The sequence below is a fragment of the Ylistrum balloti genome, unplaced genomic scaffold (genome assembly GCF_031769215.1).
Source record: "Ylistrum balloti isolate Yb309-2 unplaced genomic scaffold, AGI_CSIRO_Ybal_v1 Utg370090, whole genome shotgun sequence".
NCBI lineage: Eukaryota > Metazoa > Mollusca > Bivalvia > Pectinida > Pectinidae > Ylistrum > Ylistrum balloti.
In genome coordinates, this window is record NW_026782122.1 from 196974 (window position 1) to 224705 (window position 27732).

Below are 27732 nucleotides of genomic sequence, written 5' to 3' on the forward strand. Positions count from 1 at the left end.
GCCCATACTTTCTAAGAGCACATATTGACATCAAAACTACTTCATGTCCTGCCATTAATGAATTTCGACATTGTTTAAGTATAAAAAACTAGAAGTGTCATCCTGAGGATAACTTACATCCCCCCCCCCCCATATGTAAAGACATTATACACCAAATATGGTCAAAACTCCAAACAAAAGAAGTAAAAAAACAGTTGACAATCAATTGTTGGCACTCCTTCATATCTATACACAAATTTTGGTAAAAATCAGCCAAAATCCAAATTTCAACCAAAAAGAGGACAGAATCCCCGACTGCCTCTATAAACCTAATTGGACCAAACTTTTAACCAATCAGAGGCCACCATTTGCCACTGCATGGTTTTCATGGCAATGAAATGCATACAGTAAGTAATATTTGGCATTCTCTTCTATCCCTATTTACTGAATTCGATCGAAATCAGAGACCAGGATTTTGTTACCATATTCACTATTTCTGAAACACCTAATGTATCCTAGTAAAGGTTTTTACTAGTTATACCATTTGAACATTGTCAAATAATAAAATTTATTGAATGACCCAGAAGTAACTACCATTTATCTTAAACCTCTTTCATAATTAATGGTTACCATCACAAACAAACTTTTAGCACTTTTACATATGGTCCTTTTTATTGATATAAAGTTTCGTTGGAATCGGTTCACTGGTTAGGAGGAAACCTTCAGACAATATTTGCTGACTTAAGACTTCCAGACAGACAGGAGGATTCCTGTTTATTCACCCATCCATCAAACTTTGTGGGGCATGATAACCACATCAATAATTTTATAAACATTAACTTTGATTTAATTTATAGAGTGAATTCTGTTTGCATTTAAAATCTCCATTATTACATAAATTTTGCACACAGTGCTTCAAAATATGTGTATACAATATCTAATTATTTCACAAGGACATGATTAATTAATTTTGTCCCTCTGTTTCCTCGATCTTATGATCGCGTGGACATGTATTAATATCCTTTTTAAGATCATGATGGTGACCTGATTTTATATGAACCTGACCTAATAAATTTCACAATGGTATGCCATATACCAGTCCTAAATTGTCACCCAGGTGATTCTTAATTATTTTGACAGGTGCCAGCAAGTAATATCTATTAAAACAGGTATTTACATAGTCAATGGTAAGATTATGTCAACATCAACGGTTAATATATCTAAAACAAGCATCCTAAGCTCATGGATGAAGCTAAGTCATTTATCATTTTATGAGCACAGCGATTTACATATTAATTGGTTGGTACCAATAAAAAGTGAAGGTGGCACCTAGAATAAAAGCAAGGTACTGATTGTCATCAAAACATTTATTCTGTTGATTTAAGAATAGGTACATCAATTAGTTATGGTAAATTTAATCTTACTTGACAAGTTTTGATATAAAGTACACAGTATAAAAATTGATATGAACTGTTTTAGAACTGTTTTTTACTACTATTTGAGTGTCTGATTTTTTGCTTTTTTTCGACATGAGACAATTTAATGGTAAAAATTATTATTTACAAATTTTGAAGAAGAGAATATCAATAATATTATGTATTTTCGATTTTTGCTTTGAATCAAGACCATGGCAAAATTTGATATAACTAAAAATAAATATTCATTAAAGCCCAAGGAGTCATGAAAGTTACAATTTTGATAAAGCACTGCAAGACACTTCTTCAATGCGGAGTATTTGGTTTTACATTAACTGGGTGTTGAGAAGAAGATTTTTGAAATTTTGTCAGTCCATTTGACCCATTTTGTGGCCCTGTCCAACAGCCCCTGAGGGTCAACTGAGGTCAATATGTGCATCCAATCAAACTGTCATCTTATACTAATAATTCTTACCAAGTATGAACTACTTCCAACAGAAAATAAACCAATTATGTTAGAAACAAGTCATTTTCCTATATAAACTATTGTAAAGTTTACCCCCTCCCCAAGTGAAAATGTGAGACCCTGGGATCATGAATGTTACATTTTGGTTAAACCTCTGAAGGCATTTCCATCCATAAAGAATATTTGATTCTACCATATCTGGAATTTGAGAAGATTTTTCAAGTTTCCATGAATTTGGCCCCTTTCTGGCCCCACCCCCTCAGGCCCCTGTGGGTTGAGGACCCATATAATTTACACTTTTGGTGCCTCTTTAGTCATGGAAGATTTTTGTGAAATTTCATTGAAGTTGATTTCAGAGTTTTCCAAGATGTCAAAAATGTAAAAAGTTTATGACGCATTATGCTGGATAAAAGGGGATTACAACAGGTTACCCTAAGTCAATTGTACACCCACGGTGAAGTGAAGTTACCCTAGTGTAGTGGGAAGGTGGGGGTTCTTTAAACGTATTATCTTTTCCCTTCTCCTTTTCTCCTTTCTTTTTGCTCATTATTATACAAGATTTGAAAATTAAGAATTATAGTGAAAATGTTTTAATTGTCAAATCCAAGACTGTTTTCTAATCAGTACCAAATTAAACACATAAATGGGGACCTAGCAAACCAAGGCAAACCAAGGGAAAATTTTAGAATGATCCATCAAATCTCTCTACAAAAATAGCGATAGCAAATCGCTAATGCCACAAAATTGCCAACATTTAGTTTTCAGATTTTGCCATATAGTATCTCTTCATAACCACTTCAAAATTAAGGGTGGCAGGACGGTTAAAAATTGGTGGCAAAAATGTCTCATGATGCATTGCTAAGCCTATGTGATTTGTCTAATCACCCTGTACAGAATCATTTAAAAATCTACACAGGAAAATAGTCCTTATTTTTATGGAGGTTGAATCTTTCATTTTCATAATATGCTCTAGAAACAATATTACTGTTACTCACATATTTCCTCAAATTTGGGAATTTGAAATAGGTACATGCGGTCAACAACCTGCTGTTGTAGGGTAATGAAGAACTGGAACTTGCCTCAACTTAAGATTAATTGTTTGAGACTGTCTGATCAAAAAATGGGTGTTTTTAACAAGTCTCAAGGTTCGGCTAGATTGACAGTTGTATATCTGGCAGTGACATGTTACGCTTTTACTTGAGACAATAAACTCATTTGTTGACCTGAATAAATTAAGGTGTCTGAATATAGAAAAATCTGTCATTCATTTCTCCATCTAAAATTTTTCAAGGTGACTTTTATCACATAAGTTGAAATTAACCCTGAGTTAGATACATATACACCTAGGAACAGTTCAACACATTTTTTCCTCTAAATATTGACAAAATAGAAGGAAAATGTTATTTTTCTGGAAAGCAAGACATGCCAACAGTTATTCAATCAAAATTTAATCCTTCTTTCTTTTGTCTAAGTTATAACATTCAATAATAATTCATTGTTTGTGCAATATTGAATCAGGCTAGCACTTAAACATTATCAAATCTCCAGCTGGAACATCCAGTTTATCTAAGTCACTTTGACAACCTCCAATGTCAAATCTCCAGCTTTAGACTGGAACATCCAGTTTATCTATGTCACTTTGACAACCTCCACTGTCAAATCTCCAGCTTTAGACTGGAACATCCAGTTTATCTAAGTCACTTTGACAACCTCCACTATCAAATCTCCAGCTTTAGACTGGAACATCCAGTTTATCTAAGTCACTTTGACAACCTCCATTATCAAATCTCCAGCTTTAGACTGGAACATCCAATTTATCTATGTCACTTTGACAACCTCCACTATCAAATCTCCAGCTTTAGACTGGAACATCCAGTTTATCTATGTCACTTTGACAACCTCCACTATCAAATCTCCAGCTTTAGACTGGAACATCCAATTTATCTGTCACTTTGACAACCTCCATTATCAAATCTCCAGCTTTAGACTGGAACATCCAGTTTATCTAAGTCACTTTGACAACCTCCACTATCAAATCTCCAGCTTTAGACTGGAACATCCAGTTTATCTAAGTCACTTTGACAACCTCCACTATCAAATCTCCAGCTTTAGACTGGAACATCCAGTTTATCTAAGTCACTTTGACAACCTCCACTATCAAATCTCCAGCTTTAGACTGGAACATCCAGTTTATCTAAGTCACTTTGACAACCTCCACTGTCAAATCTCCAGCTTTAGACTGGAACATCCACTTTATCTAAGTCACTTTGACAACCTCCACTGTCAAATCTCCAGCTTTAGACTGGAACATCCAGTTTATCTAAGTCACTTTGACAACCTCCACTGTCAAATCTCCAGCTTTAGACTGGAACATCCAGTTTATCTAAGTCACTTTGACAACCTCCACTGTCAAATCTCCAGCTTTAGACTGGAACATCCAGTTTATCTAAGTCACTTTGACAACCTCCACTGTCAAATCTCCAGCTTTAGACTGGAACATCCAGTTTATCTAAGTCACTTTGACAACCTCCACTATCAAATCTCCAGCTTTAGACTTCAACATCCAGTTTATCTAAGTCACTTTGACAACCTCCACTATCAAATCTCCAGCTTTAGACTGGAACATCCAGTTTATCTAAGTCACTTTGACAACCTCCACTATCAAATCTCCAGCTTTAGACTGGAACATCCAGTTTATCTAAGTCACTTTGACAACCTCCACTATCAAATCTCCAGCTTTAGACTGGAACATCCAGTTTATCTAAGTCACTTTGACAACCTCCATTGTCAAATCTCCAGCTTTAGACTGGAACATCCAGTTTATCTAAGTCACTTTGACAACCTCCACTGTCAAATCTCCAGCTTTAGACTGGAACATCCAGTTTATCTAAGTCACTTTGACAACCTCCACTGTCAAATCTCCAGCTTTAGACTGGAACATCCACTTTATCTAAGTCACTTTGACAACCTCCACTGTCAAATCTCCAGCTTTAGACTGGAACATCCAGTTTATCTAAGTCACTTTGACAACCTCCACTGTCAAATCTCCAGCTTTAGACTGGAACATCCAGTTTATCTAAGTCACTTTGACAACCTCCACTATCAAATCTCCAGCTTTAGACTGGAACATCCAGTTTATCTAAGTCACTTTGACAACCTCCACTGTCAAATCTCCAGCTTTAGACTGGAACATCCAGTTTATCTAAGTCACTTTGACAACCTCCACTGTCAAATCTCCAGCTTTAGACTGGAACATCCAGTTTATCTAAGTCACTTTGACAACCTCCACTGTCAAATCTCCAGCTTTAGACTGGAACATCCAGTTTATCTAAGTCACTTTGACAACCTCCACTATCAAATCTCCAGCTTTAGACTGGAACATCCAGTTTATCTAAGTCACTTTGACAACCTCCACTATCAAATCTCCAGCTTTAGACTGGAACATCCAGTTTATCTAAGTCACTTTGACAACCTCCACTATCAAATCTCCAGCTTTAGACTGGAACATCCAGTTTATCTAAGTCACTTTGACAACCTCCACTATCAAATCTCCAGCTTTAGACTGGAACATCTAGTTTATCTAAGTCACTTTGACAACCTCCACTATCAAATCTCCAGCTTTAGACTGGAACATCCAGTTTATCTAAGTCACTTTGACATCCTCCACTATCAAATCTCCAGCTTTAGACTGGAACATCCAGTTTATCTAAGTCACTTTGACAACCTCCACTATCAAATCTCCAGCTTTAGACTGGAACATCCAATTTATCTAAGTCACTTTGACAACCTCCACTATCAAATCTCCAGCTTTAGACTGGAACATCCAGTTTATCTAAGTCACTTTGACAACCTCCACTATCAAATCTCCAGCTTTAGACTGGAACATCCAGTTTATCTATGTCACTTTGACAACCTCCACTATCAAATCTCCAGCTTTAGACTGGAACATCCAGTTTATCTATGTCACTTTGACAACCTCCACTGTCAAATCTCCAGCTTTAGACTGGAACATCCAGTTTATCTAAGTCACTTTGACAACCTCCACTATCAAATCTCCAGCTTTAGACTGGAACATCCAATTTATCTAAGTCACTTTGACAACCTCCACTGTCAAATCTCCAGCTTTAGACTGGAACATCCAGTTTATCTATGTCACTTTGACAACCTCCACTATCAAATCTCCAGCTTTAGACTGGAACATCCAGTTTATCTATGTCACTTTGACAACCTCCACTATCAAATCTCCAGCTTTAGACTGGAACATCCAGTTTATCTATGTCACTTTGACAACCTCCACTATCAAATCTCCAGCTTTAGACTGGAACATCCAGTTTATCTAAGTCACTTTGACAACCTCCACTATCAAATCTCCAGCTTTAGACTGGAACATCCAGTTTATCTATGTCACTTTGACAACCTCCACTATCAAATCTCCAGCTTTAGACTGGAACATCCAGTTTATCTAAGTCACTTTGACAACCTCCACTATCAAATCTCCAGCTTTAGACTGGAACATCCAGTTTATCTAAGTCACTTTGACAACCTCCACTATCAAATCTCCAGCTTTAGACTGGAACATCCAGTTTATCTAAGTCACTTTGACATCTTCCAATTACAATTACAAACTGGAGACTTTTCTAAAATAGATTTCTTCATTTTTTCCCCCATTTTTTTCTAAGCACAATTCAAAATAAGTGAAGTTGTATAACACAAATCTGCAACATTGTAACCAACAATCTCCAGCCTGTGGAAGTCTTATAAACAGCTAGTTTTGACCCTTTACATACAATATTTGTCTGGCCTGCTTTACATTCTTCACCTAGTGAGGATTACTATTGTAAGTGATATCAAAACATTGACAGTTCTGTGGTATATAGATTTTTGATGAAGACATGTTGAGACAATTCACATTGACCCAACCCACGCGCTCCACCACACAAACTCACACCATGAGGCATTCTACACAAAAACACAACCCACCCGCTCCACCACACAAACTCACACCATAAGGCATTCTACACAAAAACACAACCCACCCGCTCCACCACACAAACTCACACCATGAGGCATTCTACACAAAAACACAACCCACCCACTCCACCACACAAACTCACACCATGAGGCATTCTATTTTGAACTCCTCCACTTTGGAAAGGAAGGTGTTATTTATAAAACCATGTTTAATCAGTATGATGGTTGATAGTGGTTGATGATACACTTTCATAAATAAAAAGTGTTTTGTCTGACACTTCCTTAATTTACTAGGAGACAGTTTCCATATTTTGTAAAAACTGTCATGACACTTTGTCAAATCATATGCTGACAGTTTACATTTTTTACTTTCACAAAATAAACATTTGGCAGAAGGTTACTAAGTGGGGAGTTGGACTGCATAATTCAGGCTGAGAGGAATATCTTATGAGCAATATAATCTCTCATACCTTTTAATGTGAATGAAAATAATATCTTCAGGACTTTTGCGGTTACTTCAAAGCCGCAGCAGAAGTTACCACTACCGTTTGCATCTTGGGGTCAATAGGTCATTGAGTTATAGGTCAAATTCTAGAATGACCATCATGCTTCTTTATGATATGAATGGCTTTGTGTAACTTACCAGAAGAAATAAAATGGGATTATAAGAATTTGGTCAGCATGCAAGGGCCTTCGTTAATATTGAACAGTACAGACAGCGGTGGAGAGATTGTTTAGTAAACTATACGTAACATCAGGCCCTATATCTGTGTGTAGACAATCTGTTAAAGCTACCAAGTTTGATATTTGCTAAGTTTTTTTAACTACTTCAATAAAATAAAGGATTATCTGTGTACATTTCATTTGCAAACTTTATTAAATGTTTTACTGACTATATGTGTCCTCAATTGTCTGTTATATCAATGATCTAGGTCAACATAACGGTTACCACATCGTCAGAACTGCCTCCCGTTATCTGTTACCGTTATATCAAACGTCAACAATAGTGGTCACCATATCGTAAGAAAGGGTGCGGCTTATATTCCAGTGTGGCTTATATGTGGATCAAATAGAAAAAAAATCGGTAAAAATTCACTCTGTGACTTACATACAAGAGCGGTTAATAACCCGTAAACATGGTATACATAGAATATGAAGTTGTTCATGTACAACCTGACAATTAAACTTGCATATTATATTACAACTTTGTATGGTTGTCCTCTAAGTAAAGGTTCCATCCTAATGTAACATTTGGAACATCTACCAACGACATTTACAATAAATCAGTGTCACTCTTTATCATTAGTAAGACATTACTCTCAGCTCTTCCGACATCCACTCACCCCTTAGTTACCTCCTTCCAAATGTTTAATTTGGGAAAGAAAAAGGTGTAACCTGCCATTTGTGATTTCGCAAAGAGTCATGACAGTTTACACTTTTCAAAAAATGTGTAACATATCTCCTAGTAACCTTACAAAGTGTCAGATATAACACTTTTTACCAAAACGGGTTCTTTTGTTGGCTGCTATCGTTAAACAGGACACGATAAAATCATGCCGCAATGTTTATTTGTGTCTTGCTCAAAATGATATCATGTCAATTATGACGTTATCACAATACCAATTAAAAAAAACTGACGAGCCTCTGAAGAGATGAAAGCACTAGTTCAAGAAAGATGTTGACTTTGTTATCGCATTCTTTACATACTACATTTATATATATATCATTTTAACATTTTCTGGAAAATTTAAATTTCTTAAAGGTTTATTATATCTATCTGCCAGTGCAAGTTATATGCTCATATCCGAAAATAGTTTGCCCTGCATTAACATTTACTGAAGTTGTCCTGTAATAAGCCCATCCCCCGATTTGAGTGGCAAGTTCAGATTTTAAGTTCTATTTTTAAGGATGGATATGCTATAGATATGATATTTAGAATATGTCTTGAAATCGCTTGAGTAGAAAATCCTTTTGAGTAAAATAATTTTCAAATCCTGATTTCTTTGCTTTTATATCTTGGTAATTTTAGTTTCGGATGGCTGAAATTTCATTGAAACACAATTTTGGTTAAGTCAAAGCAATTTTGCAGTCCTTTCAAATGTAAAGCAAGGAAAAAAGTCATTCATTGTCTCGAAATTAGTTTTTGTCAAAACATCGGCACGTCTTCTGATTAAATTAGTCAATACATACACAGAATAGAAAGTCACCTGTGCATAACGCATGACTAATTACCGCGTATTGGTCCTTCGTACACACAACACTTGGTCTCTGGTGTTTAATTACCAGTTTAATTATCCAATTAAATGTTGGCTTCTGAATTAGTGTCACCATCCTGTGACAGTGACTTACCTGTTCATTGAAAAAGTAGTGTGTTTACACAAAACAAGAAAATATTTAGCTTGGTTGCATGCATCTTCAGGAATGATAAAAACGAAACTGTCAAACCTGTACAAACTTTTTGACAAAATCTGATTCCCACATTTCAAAGAGAAGCTGATTTTGATCTAGCTTGTTTACTTATAGGACTGTGATCGAGCACTTTGTCCAATTCATTGTTCGAACAATATGAAGTGCTGAAAGTATTTTTCATTGAGAGACTATATCTGTGCGTATTTGTTAAGTCTAGTGCTTGTACAATGTTTTCTGTAATGGGTAAAAGCTTTCTAGGGCCGCGTTTTACATATGTTTATTTATTTACAACAAAGTCATATTAACACGATCTGTAGCTTCATGCATCGTTTCTTGTACTGGATCAAAAACAAATTTTAATTTCATATTATTGTCATTCTGTAAAACATATGCATATGTGCTTGGTCAGTAAGGGTATTGTACACGTGTGTGGGATGGAACAACACGAGTACGAATGTATTTGATTGGAGTTGTTGTTATATGTTTTGTTGTTTGGATAAATTAACAGGAGAAAAAGAAGAAAGTAGAAATCAATTTATTTGTTATTTACTGCCATTTCAAATAACAGATTAAACAACGCTGTTTGCCTGCTATCGTAGCCCTACTTCGTTCAACTGTAATCGACTTAAGGATACTGCTATTGTCAACCTTATTTATACATATAAATAATATATATTTGTAAGTCGAAATTTGGATAAGTTGAAATGTTTTCTACGGTCCCTTGAGTTCAAGATAAAGAGTTTCAACTGTACATGTACAAGAGTTAATGTTCACAAGAATTTATAAAATTCTGCCTAAACATTAGAAGCACGTCAAATTATTGTATTAATCACAATATCTTAACAAAGCTTTTTATACATTTATAGACATGCATTTATTCAACAAGAAAAAAATAATGAGGGTTTCTAATCATGTCATGTCAACTTTTATGGGTCAAGCTGTCTTCATGAGGTACTGAAAGACCTAGTTGTGCAAAAATTTGACCTTGAGTTCAAAATTGAATTAATTACTGATACCAGAATGAATTCATGTTTTTTGTAACGAGTCTTACTAGCAATGAATTATGATATAATTGTCAATTAGCTTTTCAATACTTGTTCTAGTCTGATATATATGTATATGTTAATGTTAAAGTGGTTGACTTATTTCGTATAAAGTTGGCTTATTATGGAAATAGGTATGGGTTACACACTTAAAATTCACCTAAATTCTAAGTTCATTGTTGCTTTACGTTCTAGTTAACAGGTAGACCAGGTCAAAGCTGTTCTAGGGTTAGGTGGTGTAGGATAGTTTCCAGAGAAAAACCATGGATCTACATCCAGTTATGGGAACAGCCTTATGTAAGCCTTTATGTGGAGGGCTAGTAATAAAGATGTCTAAATGCCTTAACCACTCCCCCCCCCCTCTCCAATTCTCATAAAGGTCTGTATGAGTTGTATATCACAAGTATATGAATAATTCTTCAATATATACATATGTATGAATACATACAATTTTTTTGCGGTCTAATTTTGTAGTTTTAAAAACTGGCACTTGAGTTCATGGATATTAAGCAAATATCACTAACAAAATCCACCTTTCTTATTATCAATGTCAATTTATATACATACATTTTGTGGAAATATACAATTGTGAATTAGGGACAACCACAACTCCAAAAAAACTGAAGACCCCAACGAAAAACTGATGATTATACAGCGTCCTTCAATAACCTATAAAAAGACATTAAAGGGTTAAAGGTCACAGACATCTTTTTTTCTGAATTGTGTCATAATGAGGTTTACCATTGGGTGACATGCCAGCATTGAGACATCTCTGAAAGCGGCAGGCTTGACATTTGTTCCGAGACGCTGTGTCTAACTTGCACTGTTTGCCGTTTTTGCATGCTTCATATGTCAATTTCTTCTTTAACGTCCGTCTGAAGAACCCCTGTAATCATAAAATATCACATCACTTGATCACATTAAACTACACGAGTACAACAGTCTGTTTAGTTGATTGTAGCTGTATGTCTCAGCTATTACCAGCAGGGTCATTTAAGTACGTGTCAGGTTCAGCCGCACTGATGAAAGCCAGAGTTCCTGGAAAAAACGGCCAAAATGGTGACTGCTCCACGTAGGCATAACAGGTGGAGGGCTTCAGTAACAAGAGATACCAGAGGGATCTTGGCACCCACCATTGTTTGATCTCTATTTGTTCTTTGAAGGCTGAATCTTTTTCTTTTTTTCTCTTCTCTGCTCTTAATGATAAGAAATTTGATCATCCTTCGCAGAAATAGTGCTAATAATAGAATGGCACAACTAAGGACAAAGGGGAACCTACATATGACATTTAAGAAAGATCCATTTGGTTCTTCTCAAGAAATGGTGATAACAATATTGCAAAGTCAAAATCAAATTGTTTTTCTGTTCAGTCCCAAAATCAAATGGACACAACCAGGGAACAAAAGAAACCTACACAAGAAATTTGATAAATATCTTTACTGTAGTTATCAAGAAATAGTGATGATAAACTTTAAAAGTCAATAACCAACTTTACTAGGTGAAATCCAAGATGGCCACCTGTTGGCCATTTTCTTTGTTTCATCAGTCCCAAAAACAAACTGTCATAACAAGGGATCAAGGTGAATCTATAAATAAAACTTGAGAGAGATCCATTTGGCATTTCTCAGGAAATAGCAATAACAATAAACAAACAACAGTAGACTCAAAATCAAATAGGCATCACTAGGAACCAAGGGAAACCTACATATGAAATTTGAGAAAGACAAATGGATGGACGACCCAACGACAGTCTACTGACCATGATGTAGGGCGACTTGAATAGCCCATCATCATCAGATGGTGGGCTAAAAAAGAGAGTCTGACCGCTTACCTTCTCAATAATTGCAAACAAGCATACAAAATTCACCTGTAAGTGATCTTTTTGAAACATTGTTTTATCCCACAAAATGTTTTCTTTTTCTTATGAAATTTTTTTGTTATATTGGCTCTTCATTAGTGTGGTGGTCTTTATTTTTCAGCCATCTATGGCTAATATCAGAGTACATTAGAGAAAACATTAGGAGTCCTTATCCTTCGGCCATGTGTCGAGTACACCAGGTAACACCTGTGGTTCTTATCTTTCAGCCACGTGTATGGGACATCTGAGTATACCTGTGGTCCTTATCTTTCAGCCACGTGTACAGGACATCTTGGTACACCTGCAGTTTTTACCTTGCAGCTTGTATAGCGGACATAAGGGTGCATATGCAGTTCTTACCTTTCATCCCTATGTAGAGGACATCTTGGTACACCTGCAATTCTTACCTTTCAGTCCTTTATAGAGGACATCAGGGTAACATGTGGTGCTTACCTTTCAGCCCTATGTAGTGGACATCTGGGTACACCTGCAGTTCTTACCTTGCAGCCCTCACAAGAGTGCACTCCATAGTGGAACCCGGATGCTTTGTCCCCACAGATGCGACAAATCACTTCAAGCTCTGTCGTGTACAGCTGTTTACTTTGACCACTCATCTGTAGTATTAAATAAACAGTAAATAAAACTAAAAGATAAAAACAAATAAGAATTCTGGATCAACATATTGAACATATTGAAGTTGTATGTTACATGTTTGATAATTATTTGAAATAATCTTATTTTCTTAAGCTTGTTCTGAATATAATGGTTAAGGGACTTCAGACAGTTGAGAGCTCGCACTAAATATCATATATAAACAGATTGATGAACTCAATCATACACTGATTCAAAAACTCTTAATTGGACAATTGAGACAATAACTCATTCGTTACTCTAAGCAAAATCTAGCTGGCTGTCTGGCCAAACACACAAAGATTTATGAAATGACATAAAAGGCCAAAATTTGGAGCTACGTTTATTTGAAGTACTTCAGTGAAGTCAGCTAGCACTGATAACATTCTGTCTCCCTAAACAACAACTGTGGACAGGCAGAATTACAGCCATATCACCTAATTCTTTGAGAATATGTCTTCCTTAAATTTGGTCTTCACAACATAACTGTGTAATAAAGCTTCAAACCACAATTTGTATCCAAAAAAAATCAGTCACATACACATGCTGCATACATGTGTACATATATGTATATCAATGAAATTCCAGGTTAGAGAGGGGGTCGGAGAGGCAGATGTTTGGACACAGGGAAATGAAGACAAAGATAAGGAGAGAGGGGGTTGAAGAGGGCAGAGGTGTGAGGGGAAATGAAGACACAGATCAGGAGAGACGGGGTTGAAGAGGGCAGAGGTGTGAGGGGGAAATGAAGACAAAGATCAGGAGGGAAGGATAAGAAAGGGCAGTTGTGTAAGGGGAAATGAAGACAAAGATCAAGAGAGAGGGGGTTGAAGAGGGCAGAGGTGTGAGGGGGAAATGAAGACACAGATCAGGAGGGAAGGATAAGAAAGGGCAGAGGTGTAAGGGGAAATGAAGACAAAGATCAGGAGGGAAGGATAAGAAAGGGCAGAGGTGTAAGGGGAAATGAAGACAAAGATCAAGAGAGAGGGAGTTGAAGAGGGCAGAGGTGTGAGGGGAAATGAAGACACAGATCAGGAGAGACGGGGTTGAAGAGGGCAGAGGTGTGAGGGGGAAATGAAGACAAAGATCAGGAGGGAAGGATAAGAAAGGGCAGTTGTGTAAGGGGAAATGAAGACAAAGATCAAGAGAGAGGGGGTTGAAGAGGGCAGAGGTGTGAGGGGGAAATGAAGACACAGATCAGGAGGGAAGGATAAGAAAGGGCAGAGGTGTAAGGGGAAATGAAGACAAAGATCAGGAGGGAAGGATAAGAAAGGGCAGAGGTGTAAGGGGAAATGAAGACAAAGATCAAGAGAGAGGGGGTTGAAGAGGGCAGAGGTGTGAGGGGGAAATGAAGACAAAGATCAGGAGGGAAGGATAAGAAAGGGCAGAGGTGAAAGGGGAAATGAAGACAAAGATCAGGAGAGAAGGGGTTGAAGAGGGCAGAGGTGTGAGGGGAAATGAAGACACAGGTCAGGAGAGAGGGGGTTGAAGAGGGCAGAGGTGTGAGGGGAAATGAAGATAAGGTCAGTACTTACTAAAGAGGTGGAACTAGGACGTGCCCTAGTCAGGGAGAAAATGTTCAGGCTGCCAAGTTCTGATGATGGTGATGGAGAGGGAACTGGAGATGAAGATGATGTTGAAGACGAGTAAGACAAGGCAGATTGTGGTGATGGAGCTTGTGATAATGAAGATCCAGACACGCAGGAATCCTGGCCAATGTTTATCAGCATGGTCTTTGATGTTACTCGGTCATTTTGGTGGATATCGACTAAAAGGCGTTCAGTGTCCAAATCAGAAAAATCTGAAAAGACAAAGAATGTTTATCTAATGAATGTTTATAGGATAACCAATGATTTTTGTTTTGTTACAAAATGTCTGTAAAACATTAATGTCCCCACATCCAATTTAACGTGGATGAACAAGTGGCTCAGTGCTAATGCACTCATCTTTCACTTAGGTGTTTTGGGTTCAATTCCCGGAACAGACATGAAATATAGATTGTCAAGTTTTTGTTTAGTTTTTCAAACAGCAACCAAATTTTTAAGAATAAACTTTCTCACATATTTGATCTCCATTTAGTACAAGAATGCACTGTTCAGTATTTATGTGAAATTTTCATATTGTTGTGCTACTTAATTAGTTTGTCTACAGAGAGAGTTATATGATCACAGGTAAACAGTAAACAGGTAAACAAGTTAGTATGATTAATTCATTATAGATTAAGTACCTGGTAATAATACAATAATAGCCTTTTAGTAAACATTTGAAATTAAAATTTTTCACATTAACTCGGTTTATTCCATATAAGGCAGATAAATTACTTGAGACAAATGCTAATTTAATGTAATTCTGTTTTTGTTTTCAGCATGTTTAATTCATCAGTCAACAATTTTTGTATTTTCATATTCATTCATACACACAAAACTAAAATAAAGGCAAAATATGTATTTTAGGTAATGTACATATATTTCATTTCTAAGATAAATACAATGTTTGGCAACAGCACATTTAAGCAAATTTAAACTTATCTTCATTTTCAAAACTATTAAGTCTCATACACATGCTCATAATGGATTAGATATTTCTTGCAAAAAACTAAATCAATCTAAAGGTGATATTGAATTTTAAATCTAACAAAACAGCAATTTGAAACAAGAGGCCCAGAGGGCCTGTATCGCTCACCTGGATATTTAAGTCAATAATGGAAAAATTTACATTTCTTTAGAAGGAAATTATTTCCCCTGATGAGCCTCATCCCACAGATACAGCTGCATATTCCCTAAAGGTGTGGACATGCAGAGATCAGTTGTTAATCTCTTGATGTCCAGCAATGTTATTAAGTTATGGGATGGTAATCTCAATGGCTTCAAAGATATAATTTGTCCTGGAGTGGGACCAGACCCCAGGAAAAATGATCATGTATGATTGTGTTTATCTATTGTGTTTATCTCCTGATGCTCAGCAATGCTATAGTTATTCAGTGGGGATCACAATTGTTTCAAAGAACCAAAGATCCAAATCAGTTGTTGATGGTTGATTCAAAGCAATGATATAAAATGAATTAAATCTAATTGGGGGGTTAGGTTTTCCCTGTTGGGCCCTGGCAATCTGGCCCATAGGGCAGAAACCCATAAACAATATCCTGCAATTCCTGAAGAACAAGACAGATTTCAAAGAAATTGATAGATTTTCTCTACTGGGCCCCTGCCCCTCAGGCCCCGGGTGGCCAGACCCACCATTTACACAAAATTGGTTCCACTTTCCCCAGGATGTTTCAGACCATATTTGATTAAAATCTGCTCATTCTTTCATGAACAGTTGCAACACAGAGTAAAGTTGACACCTGACAGATACTGTAGTATCCCTACATGAGGTTGGAGGTAAACAGGTTTAATAAAATGATGATATCTTATTAGCTTTGATAAGTAAAACACAATTCCTATCACTGTAAATTGTAGGTTGGGAAATAATTAGTGACGATATCACTGTAATATTAAAGTAAACTATAACGTATATCACATAGATATATACTACATGTGTGAAATAAGTTGTATATAACCATCAGTACCTGTCACCCTGATGGAGTACTATAGCTGAAGTCTTCATTATTCATTAGCTTTTGAGTTAAAGCATTTCAGTCATCGTCTACTAATGATAATTAGGGTAACTTATCACTTCACTGGGATATTTCATTACTTATACGTGACCTATAAACAAATCTAGAGTATATAACACCTACCTGTATGGACCTTAGGTTGGAGGTAAACAGGTTTATGTGTCAAATATTTGTGGGATAACAGGAATCAGGTACAAAATACCATTTCATTGATATTGAATGCAGCTTACCAAACAAGATCTGTTGTAGATATTTCATTTCTCTCACTGAAGTTGGCTATTTTTAAAGGTTAAAGAAAAAAAAGCCCTGTTTCTGCTACTGTAACAATGAAATGACCTTTTTCAACATATGGGTTAAATACCCAATTGAAATATTTAAATCAATTTAATTTCCATTTTAAATAAAGAGTATTAGTGAAGCTCATGAATGCTCTGTGAAAAGGACTTTATTGGACAGAAAATCAATGGGATTCAGGCACTGAATTCAGTACACTGTACATCCTCTCAGTATGATCAATGTATCCATCAAGGTTCATTATCCTAGTTTTAATGCAAGCAAAGTTAACGCTCACGTCACAAAATTGTGATAAAAGCAATGATGATATTAATTTAATATACTGCACATTTTCTTAGTATGACTTATACATAAATCACCGGGCCAAGTTATGCTGAAGACACATAAATTTAACAAAGGGCAATAACTCTGCAATTAAGTGTTTGGGGGCCCAAACATTGGTGCACTGCACATTATTTGTGTATTATCAATGTATTCACCAAGTTTCATTATCTTAGCTTACATGATGGGCAAGATATTTGAACAAAGGGCAATAACTCTGTAATGAAGGAGTTATGGGCCCTGAATTTTGTACCCTGCACATCCTCTTAGAATGATCAATGAATACATTTGGTTTCATTATCCCAGTTTAAATGTAAGGAAAATTATGCTCTGGAAAAGATATTTCTAACAAAGGGCAGTAACTCTTTTAATCAAAGAGTTGTGGGCCCTGAATTTTGTCCACTGCACATCCTCTTAGTATGATCAATGTATACATTTAGTTTAATTATCTTAGTTTTCATACAGGCAAAATTGCCAGTTGCTGAGAAAAACCCTTACAGAATAGTCAATAAAAAGGGAGTTAATGAGGAAATACCACAACATCAATGCTTTGATTTTTCCCTACCTTTCATCCCGATTCAACTTCGTGAGAAATATGCTAATTGTGGTTATTGCTTAATTTAAACTACAATGTAGCATGTTTACTGTGAAATCTGCTTTCAATTATTTTATTTTTTGGGGGACAATTAGTTGGTAAAACAACATGTACTGAATATGCATCATTATTTTTTCCACAAGACATCCCTGATGTAATGTATATTTGCATATATGTGTACACTACAACAGGTGACAGCACAGTGGATAATCAGCAGACATAAAGAAATATTTGTTGATATTAATACAAAAGTGTTGCAAGTTAACTGGATTGACATCAACATACCTAACATTGTCTTAATTGTCTGATCAAATCAGAACACATCATGTATCATTTAAATGATCCAAAAGCATTAATTTACAACCAATTTGATAACAATATAATCAAGACAAGGGAGGCAACCATTGTTTGTCAAGCTAAAATGAATGAATGTCTGGATTATTGTTACATTACATTACAGAACCAAACAAATAAATAGTCCCTCCACACACCTTTCAGCTTTAAAAACCATGAAAATTAAATAAAGGATAAAAATTTCAGTTATTTTTTTCAAACTTTCAAATCAATTTTTTTGTTTGAATCATCTTCAATTTTAGGTGAGGTATCAGTCAGGAAGTGTGTGGGTGGTCCATTGACTGTAGTCTGTTAAAGACAGGAACGTCTTTTCCAACTGATCTGCCGAGCCAAGTCAAACTAGTGGCTCCTCATTTGGGAGAGCCCAGTACTTAGCTGAGAGGATTCAAGATTTTATGAGACAGTCAGCCCAGGTTGTACTGTGTTCCCATTCTGTGATGGAAAAAGAGTAACTCCAAAATACATAGCAGCCCTCCCAATGGATATTGTGTCCTGTACATGAATAAAACTGATGCATTTAGTGTCTTTTGTTTTAAGCATTACTTGATTATCTGCTCTTCAATCTGTTATAAGCCTATGGCTACAAGATCACCTTGACTGTGACGTATACTTGTAGCATATTGTACCCTAACCTTTACAATAATGCCACATTTTTTTTGCAGGACATTTTACAGATTAATTAGCATAACCCATCTTCTTTAGAAACATACATCGTTGCTTCAATTAGGGAAGTCCACCAGGAACCTTTCTGTTATGTTGTACTGTTGTGCTGATGTATGATATATTACTTATAATCAGAGAATGTGGAATGTGATCAAACAATTATAATAGAATCACAAATTGAAACTTTATGTTTTGTATTTGTTTTAGATTTCCAGTTTGTGTATTGGCAATCAAAAGTTTCAAAAAAAACATAATTTGTTCAATGTTTTCATCTGATATACTTTTGTTCAATAAAAAAATTGCCATCATGCACAAAGTTAATCAGCGGTACTCTCAATGTATTTGACAATTATTGTAAATTGTATTTCACTCTGTTAAGAGTACATGAAACTTTTTCAGATTTTAGGTTTTAGGAAAAAAACATATCACTAGTTAGATACATATATTTTGAACTGTACACAAATGTCCACACATAAATGATATTAAATATTAATACACATATTTTACTACTGGTAGTATAGTTCACTGATTTTATGATAAATCAATTAACTAGAGACAATGATGTTCGAAAATCATTGCTTACATTGTGAAATTTGATGACGTCACAATGTCGTAAATAACACATCATAAATTTTATAAAAATAAATACATTCTTGTAAAAATGATTGGAATTGAAATGGACACTGTGCCAGCAATGATGGTCCTATCCTGATAATTTTTAGCTCATTTTAATGGTTTTTTTTATCTTTTTTTTAATATATTAATGCCAAAATATAAAAATCTATTTTTTGACCAGCTCATATAAATCATCAGGCAAAGTTATGCTGCTGACACCAAATTCTAACAAAGGGCAATAAGTCTGTAATTAAGCATTTGTGGGCCTGAACATTGGTGCACTGTACATTATCTTTGTATGATCAATGTATACATCAAGTTTCCTTATCCTGGCTTAAAGCCCCAATATACGTAACATTCACCAAAAATTTAGTGTAGAATCACACATAATTATTGAGATATTCTCTAAGATGTAGTTAAAATTAAGCTATTCAAACAATAGTTACCATGACTTTGTGCATGAAGTATTTATATATGAGCAGTTGAAACTTGCTATTTGTAAACACACCTCCATTTTAAACACGCCGCCATCGAAATTAGATTGTTGCCGAAACACGTCGGAAAGTTCATGACCTGATCTCGCAAGAGTTGAGGCTTCTACTTATAGAGGAAGCAAATGCAGATATGTCTACGGTAAGTTTTTGTTTACAAACATTGTTTGCAAAGTCTTGTCGTACAACTGAGGTATTTCTGTGATAAACATTCAGTTTTTGAGAGATTGTTAGAAGGAATAATTAGCTTAGAAACGATATCATGCACAATTATAACCTAAGAATTCAGAATTGGCCTGTATATGATTGGAAAAAAAGGAAGCGACTGGTGAACGTCTGTACTGTGTCTGCCATGTTTACACACGCGGAATATGCGCATGCACAATGTCATCGCTACGAGCGGTAAGGTATGAATTATTGTGGGTCCCACATTGTTTATTTCCCGATTTCTTCAATTTTTATTCAAATTGAAAACAGTCAGTTTTATTTTCTTTAATTGAAGGAAAGTATTTGTTTTGTTACATATATTACGGAGAAAATAAGATAAAAATTGTTTTTTATAGTGATTTTTACGTATACTGGGGCTTTAAATGAAAGCTATGATCTGGAAAAGATATTTCAACAAAGGGCAATAACTCTGTAATAAAGGAGTTGTGAACCCTGAATTATTTTCACTGCACAACCTTTAAGATCAATATATAAATTAAATTTAATTATCCTAGTTTTAATGCAAGCAAAATTATGCTCTGGAAAAAATACTTTAAACAAAGGGCAATAACTCTGTAAAGAAGGAGTCATGAGCTCTGAATTTTGTTCACTGCACATCCTTTAAGATCAGTGTATAAATTAAGTATAATTATCCTAGTTTTAATGCAAGCAAAATTATGCTCTGGAAAAGATACTTTAAACTAAAGACAATAACTCTGTAACTGAGGAGTCAAGGACCCCAAATTTCTTATAATACATATCATCTCAGTATGATCAAAGTATACACTGTTCCATTATCTTTGTTTAAGGAGCTTCCTCCAATCTGTGTTTATAGGCATTCATATCATGCAAGCAAATCACACACAGTTGGCATGCATTTAGCACATAATGCCTGTATGTGGTACAGAGCTTTAAACTTGTACCTGTTTGGAAGCTCTAGCATCTGATCCATGTGCCTGGCACACAGTTCATGCATCTAACGATTCATGGTCCACAAGAAACTCGTCCAAACCTTAGCACACACACAGGCCTTTGGCCTTTTAGCATGATTAAGAATTATGATTGTACAGATGATAACTACCTTTAAACACTGACCCTGACTAATTTATTGAACTAATGCAGTGAATATTTATGACATCATAGGATATTGTCAAATAATACTTGTCTATCATTACATTTCTCTTTTAGTTGACGATCATTTGTCAAAAAACTTTGTACCAACAACTAATTTAAAGTTCTTACATGTCACATTTTGACTAAAATATAGTTATAGCATTTGCAAGTTTTGAAAGTTGACAGCTTTATTTTTCAACTAACTGGCTATTTGAAGTATTTTAAGTATGAAATTTGGCACAAAAAAGAAAAAAAAAAATGACAATAGGATATACCATAGGGTAACTTATGGATACATACAGATATTGTCATTATATTAATATCTTAATATACCTTAATATATTTCAGAAAGAAGTAATCATTGTTATTTTATGATGTTTCTGTATTGCTTGCCAAATGATTATATATTTCATTACAAGGTTTTTCCAAAATTGATTACAAAGTCTTTAAAACATTAACTGTTAATAATTCAAGAAGTCTGTTTCAGATTTCGACAACTCTAAAGCTATTTAAAAACATTTCTGAATACCATGCCTGAAATATTTTGTCCTGATATTTTGTGTATGTCCAATTAAGCTATCCTCTTGTTTAACCTAATGTATCATGATTCCTTTCTTACATTCAGCTCATGTTGGTTGTTCATCATTTTTAAAAGGTTCATACAATATAATAACTATTGAGCATCAAGTGAACTTTCAGGAAAATATCACTTAAACAAATAATAAAAAATTCTATAAAGAAAAAAACTGCAAACTATTCATACTATTTTCTTTTTGTCTTTTTTAAGAAATTAAATACTTAATCTAATATTTGTACCAGGAAGCAATGAACATTACCTGAAAGGAAGTCCAAACAGCTTGTAAATGGATCCATTGAAATTCTTAAGTCACATTTCTTATTGAATAGAAGCATTAAGCAAATCCTCTTTGTGCATCCAAACACTCACTTGACTGAGAACTAAGCATTCTAAGCACCGAGATTCTTATAATCCATTTGGCAAGAGTTACCCCATCCTGACACAATCAACTTTGTTGTTAGTGTTTATTTCCATTTCTTCTTCTGTGTTGACCTTTCATTATTGTCGAAACAAGAGGAGGTAATTTTTACGCAAGGCTAGTTATAAAACAGAATGAATCATTTCCCTGCTGAAGTATTGTACATGCATATGTTAAATGTACCTGTCAACCCTGACCTAGATCAGTGAGAACTATATATATATATACATAAATATTTTTTCCAGGTGTAGTATTAAAAATAGGACTTCCAAATAAGGTTTATCATCACTGATGTTATTTCGTCATTGCAATTCTGAGACTATGAAAATTTGGAATAAAAAAGTAGAAAGGAGAAAAGAACAAAGTAAAAAAAAAAATAACTAAAAAACCCTGACAGGCTGAAACAAAATTCAGCTGATAATGTCAGAGGCTTACTCAGGGCCAACACTGGAATCAATAGACAGGGATTATATTGTAAATTAATTCCCTGTCATTGTTATGTAAGCTTTATTTCATTCATTGATATGTACATATACATCAGGATTATACAAGAGGCCCAAGGGCCTTAATGGTCACCTGAGTTACAATGGATCTTGTGACATGTCATAGAAATGATACGGTTAAAAAAAGTAATGTAACATTCACTAAATCGCCCACATGATGCATATGTTAAAATTGTGTATACATTAACTGCTGTCCCATGCTAAGGCTTCTAAACAAGTTTGATTTAAAAGAAATTTCATTAATAAATTGAGCTAAAATTTTTCATCCAGGAACAGTAGAACATCTTTGAAATTTCAGTCAATTTCAATTTGACCCTTTTTTGTTCCTTGCCTATCAGTCTCTAGAATCAGCAATGGTCAGTATGTGCATCTCATCAAACTGTCCGCTTAAACTTATAATTCTAACCTAAACTAATTCCAATAGAAAATACACAAATTATCTAAAATAATGTTATTTTCCTATATAAACTATAGTAAAATTTACCCCCTCTCCAGGAAGAAATGGGAGACCCTGGGGTCATGCAATTTATAATTTTGGTAAAGCATCTGAAAGCCTTTCAATCCATTAAAAGTGCTTGATTCTACCATACCTGGGATTTGAGAAGATTTTTGAAGTTTTAATAAAAGATGAACTTTTTTTGGCCCCACCCCTCTGGGAGTTAGGGACCATATAATTTTAAATTTTGGTGCACCTTAAGCCATGGAAGGTTTATGTACAATTTCAATCAGTTCTGGAGTTTTCCAGAAGAAGTTGAAAAGAATAAAAACTTACAATGCTCAACGCCGTACAAAAGATTTTGTCTCAGGTGACCTAATAAGAACAATTCTATCTGAATTGAATTCAGAAACAAGGTTTTCAACTCATATACTGAGGATATTTAAAGGCATCTTCAGTAACATTAAATATATTTTGTATAATATTTTTGTATCTTTCACGAGTGTACAGCATTAGACACACAAGAGAAATATATTTTTATTACTGAAGACACTGTTTAATATTCTATTATTACATTTTCACAAGCAAAATTAATGGGATATTTAGAACAGATACCAGACAATGAAGCTTATTAGGCATGTCATAGACACTACTTACTCATCATAACTTTACTGTATGTGACACAATATAGTCTGCTTTAAAAGAAAAACAAGAGGCCCAGAAGGCATGTATTGCTCACCTGCATATTTAAGTTAACAATGCAAAACTTTATATTTCCTCAAAATAAAAACATTTCCCCTGATGAGCCTCACCCCACAGATTCAGCTTCAAATTCCCTAGGGGTGGGGACAGAGATCAGTTGTTAATCTCTTGATGTCCAGCAATGTTATTAAGTTATGGGATGGTAATCTCAATGGCTTCAAACATACAATCTGTCCTGGGACGTGACCAGACCCCAGGACAAATTATCAGTAATCTTTATCTCCTGATGCTCATTAATGTGATAGTTATTCAGTGGGGATCACAACTGTTTCAAAGAATCAAATATCCAAATAAATTGTTGATGGTTGATTCAAAGCAATAATTTAAAATGAATTAAATCTAATTGGGGGTTAGATTTTCCCTATTGGGCCCTCCCATCTCGCCCCAGGGGACCAAAACCCATGTCTCATACAAAACTGATTTCCTTTCACCCAAGCATACATCAGACCAAAATCTGGACAATATCCTGCAATTTCTTAAGAACAAAATAGACTTTAAAGAAATTGAAAGATTTTCCCTATTGGCTTCCACCCATCTGGCCTCAGGCCAACCATTTGCACCAAACTGCCTTATCTTTCTCCAAGGACGCTTCAGAACAAATTTGATTAAAATCCACTCAGTCATTCATGAATAAATGCAATATATAGTAAAAGTTGACAGATGATTGGTGGCGGACACTGTAGTATCCCTGTAGCACACCTGGCCCGCAGCTAATAAATCATCGCAAATATTTTAAATCTAAAGCATATTTAATTGTTATCTAATTTTTATATTCTCATTGAAAATGTTACTTATTCATATCACTAACAGACAAAACTTGTGGTCAAACATTCAGAGGGATTTAACCTTTGAAAAGTTACTAACCAGCTGAAAATGTGGTGGCAACCTACAGCTGTCAATGTTCGTGACATGAATCTCCTTGAAATGTCTAATATGTTTCAAAACATTTGGGTTTGATCTGTAATAAGGTAATTTGCATTATTTGCTGACTTTCAGCGAAATGAAAGTTTACTATGGAATTGAAGGTTGTGTTATTAGTTAACAACCTGTCACGTTTCTAATTTTATTTTTTTTATACAGAGTTGTACGATTTGTCAATTGTATCAAATGATTAGTGTTCCTTATTTTCACTGGCGTAAGTCTGCAAAAATGTTATTTTTCAACAGCAAAGAACTCTAAGAGACTAATCACAGACAGCAGACAAGATTTCATGTAAAGGCTTGTTCGACAAGAAAAACAGAGGAAAATTCTTACCAAAATGAGTGTGATGCTCGTATTACGTTGAGGAAGAATTTCTTGCAGATACTTAGGGAGGAGACCATAAATCATTTAATGGAAATGAACAATTTTTATGATATTTATGAGAAATATTTAGTTTTGGTGAAAACTTAGATTTGATCAATAAATATGATCAGTCCAGCAACCAATTTTTGATAAAAACAGATTTAGATGTTTATTTGCATTAACTTCAGGAGTAAAGTATTGTTCATGGTTACAGGAGGATGAAATACACTGTAAGTTTTCATATATGTCAGTAAAGTTTCTGTTTTTGCAGGATTTAAATTTGACAATCAATTTTTCAACTCATTCATGAATTTTACTGAGATCGTAATTTAACATTTCTGCGCTACTCACGAGTGTCTCAATAATGACATACAAAAAGGGGACCAAACATCAAACCCTGAGGAACTCTGCCGTCAATATTCTACCAATTAGAAAATTTACAGATGTGAACAACTCTTTGTTTGAGATTATGAAGATAACTTTCAAATCATTTTAAGAATGAGCACCAAATTCCAAAACAAGAAAGCTTACTTAAGAGCACCTTACTGCTATCCCCACAGGTGATTTCACGAAGGCGCACACCTTTATGCTATCCCCACAGGTGATTTCACGAAGGAGCACACCTTTATGCTATCCCCACAGGTGATTTCACGAAGACACATACCTTTATGCTATCCCCACAGGTGATTTCAAGAAGGCGCACACCTTTATGCTATCCCCACAGGTGATTTCACGAAGGCACACACCTTTATGCTATCCCCACAGGTGATTTCAAGAAGGCGCACACCTTTATGCTATCCCCACAGGTGATTTCACAAAGGCGCACACCTTTATGCTATCCCCACAGGTGATTTCACGAAGGCGCACACCTTTATGCTATCCCCACAGGTGATTTCAAGAAGGCACACACCTTGAAGCTATCCCCACAGGTGATTTCACGAAGGCGCACACCTTTATGCTATCCCCACAGGTGATTTCAAGAAGGCGCACACCTTTATGCTATCCCCACAGGTGATTTCACGAAGGCGCACACCTTTATGCTATCCCCACAGGTGATTTCACGAAGGCGCACACCTTTATGCTATCCCCACAGGTGATTTCAAGAAGGCGCACACCTTTATGCTATCCCCACAGGTGATTTCAAGAAGGCGCACACCTTTATGCTATCCCCACAGGTGATTTCACAAAGGCGCACACCTTTATGCTATCCCCACAGGTGATTTCACGAAAGCACACACCTTTATGCTATCCCCACAGGTGATTTCACGAAGGCGCACACCTTTATGCTATCCCCACAGGTGATTTCAAGAAGGCGCACACCTTTATGCTATCCCCACAGGTGATTTCACAAAGGCGTACACCATAATGCTATCCCCACAGGTGATTTCATGAAGGCACACACCTTTATGCTATCCCTACATGTGATTTCACGAAGGGGCACATAACTTTATGCTATCCCTACATGTGATTTCACGAAGGCACATGCCTTAATGCTATCCCTACAGGTGATTTCACAAAGGCACACCACACCTTTATGCTATCCCTACAGGTGATTTCACAAAGGCACACACCTTTATGCTATCCCTACAGGTGATTTCACGAAGGCACATACCATTATGCTATCTCTACATGTGATTTCACGAAGGCACATGCCTTAATGCTATCCCTACAGGTGATTTCACGAAGGCACATACCTTTATGCTATCCCTACATGTGATTTCACGAAGGCGCAAACCTTAATGCTATCCCAACAGGTGATTTCATCAAGGCGCTCACCTTTATGCTATCCCCACAGGTGATTTCAAGAAGGTGCACACCTTAATGCTATCCCCACAGGTGATTTCATGAAGGCGCTCACCTTTATGCTATCCACACAGGTGATTTCACGAAGGTGCACACCTTAATGCTACCCACACAGTTGATTTCACGAAGGGGCACACCTAAATGATATCCCGACAGGTGATTTAGAAGGCACACACCTGAAAGCTATCCCCACATGTGATTTCACGAAGGTGCACATCTTTATGCTATCCACACAGTTGATTTCATGAAGGCGCACTCCTGAATGCTTTCCCCACAAGTGATTTCACAATACCCTGGTTGGATCTCAGGTCTTGATCGTTCAGGTAAGGCTGGTTTTCAGAAGTGATTTTCAGTATATTCAATCATTTCAGACACAAATTTGATTTGGTCTTCAGAATTGAGAGGGATTGGTATTGGAAAGTTTTTTTCAACTCCGAAGTAAATGATTCACATGCTGCTATAATCAAAAAATTATTCAGCTTAAAGACCTGGTACATCTGATTTTAGTTTTGTACTGGTCAATATCTAACATTTAATCAGAGCAGATCAAAATCACATCATTGTGCATTCATATTAAGTAAATATGGTTAGCCAGGCATTGCAATTCCATTCATGGTTCCATCTTGACTTAAAAATGATAAAGCATATGTCCATTAAGTGTGAGATCAGAATCCTTTATGGAATGAAGCTGCTATAGTGCTGACAAAGATTTTCTAAAAATGGAACAATGACCTTGATCCTACAACCTAGAAATTCAAACTTGCTCAAATATTAAATTTTCGTTTAAGAGTGGTTTAATCAAAATCCTGCATGAATGAATCTGTTTAAAGATTGTTGACAAGGAATTCATAATAAGAGCCTCAACAGACCTACATCAACTGGTATTAACACACTAGAAGGGAGGTAACTCAG

The 27732-nt window shown here is 35.7% G+C and overlaps 1 protein-coding gene across 1 annotated transcript in view; it reads right to left on the minus strand.

Moving 5' to 3' along the window:
* LOC132549916 (peroxisome proliferator-activated receptor delta-like) overlaps positions 1–27732 on the minus strand; it is a 55440-nt gene that overhangs the window by 9971 nt on the left and 17737 nt on the right. The window contains exons 2-4 of the mRNA XM_060213903.1: positions 14304–14569; positions 12642–12755; positions 11025–11169 (exon numbers count right to left, since the gene is read on the minus strand). Coding sequence (XP_060069886.1) covers positions 11025–11169; positions 12642–12755; positions 14304–14569 — 525 coding nt within the window. The remainder of the gene's footprint in view (positions 1–11024; positions 11170–12641; positions 12756–14303; positions 14570–27732) is intronic.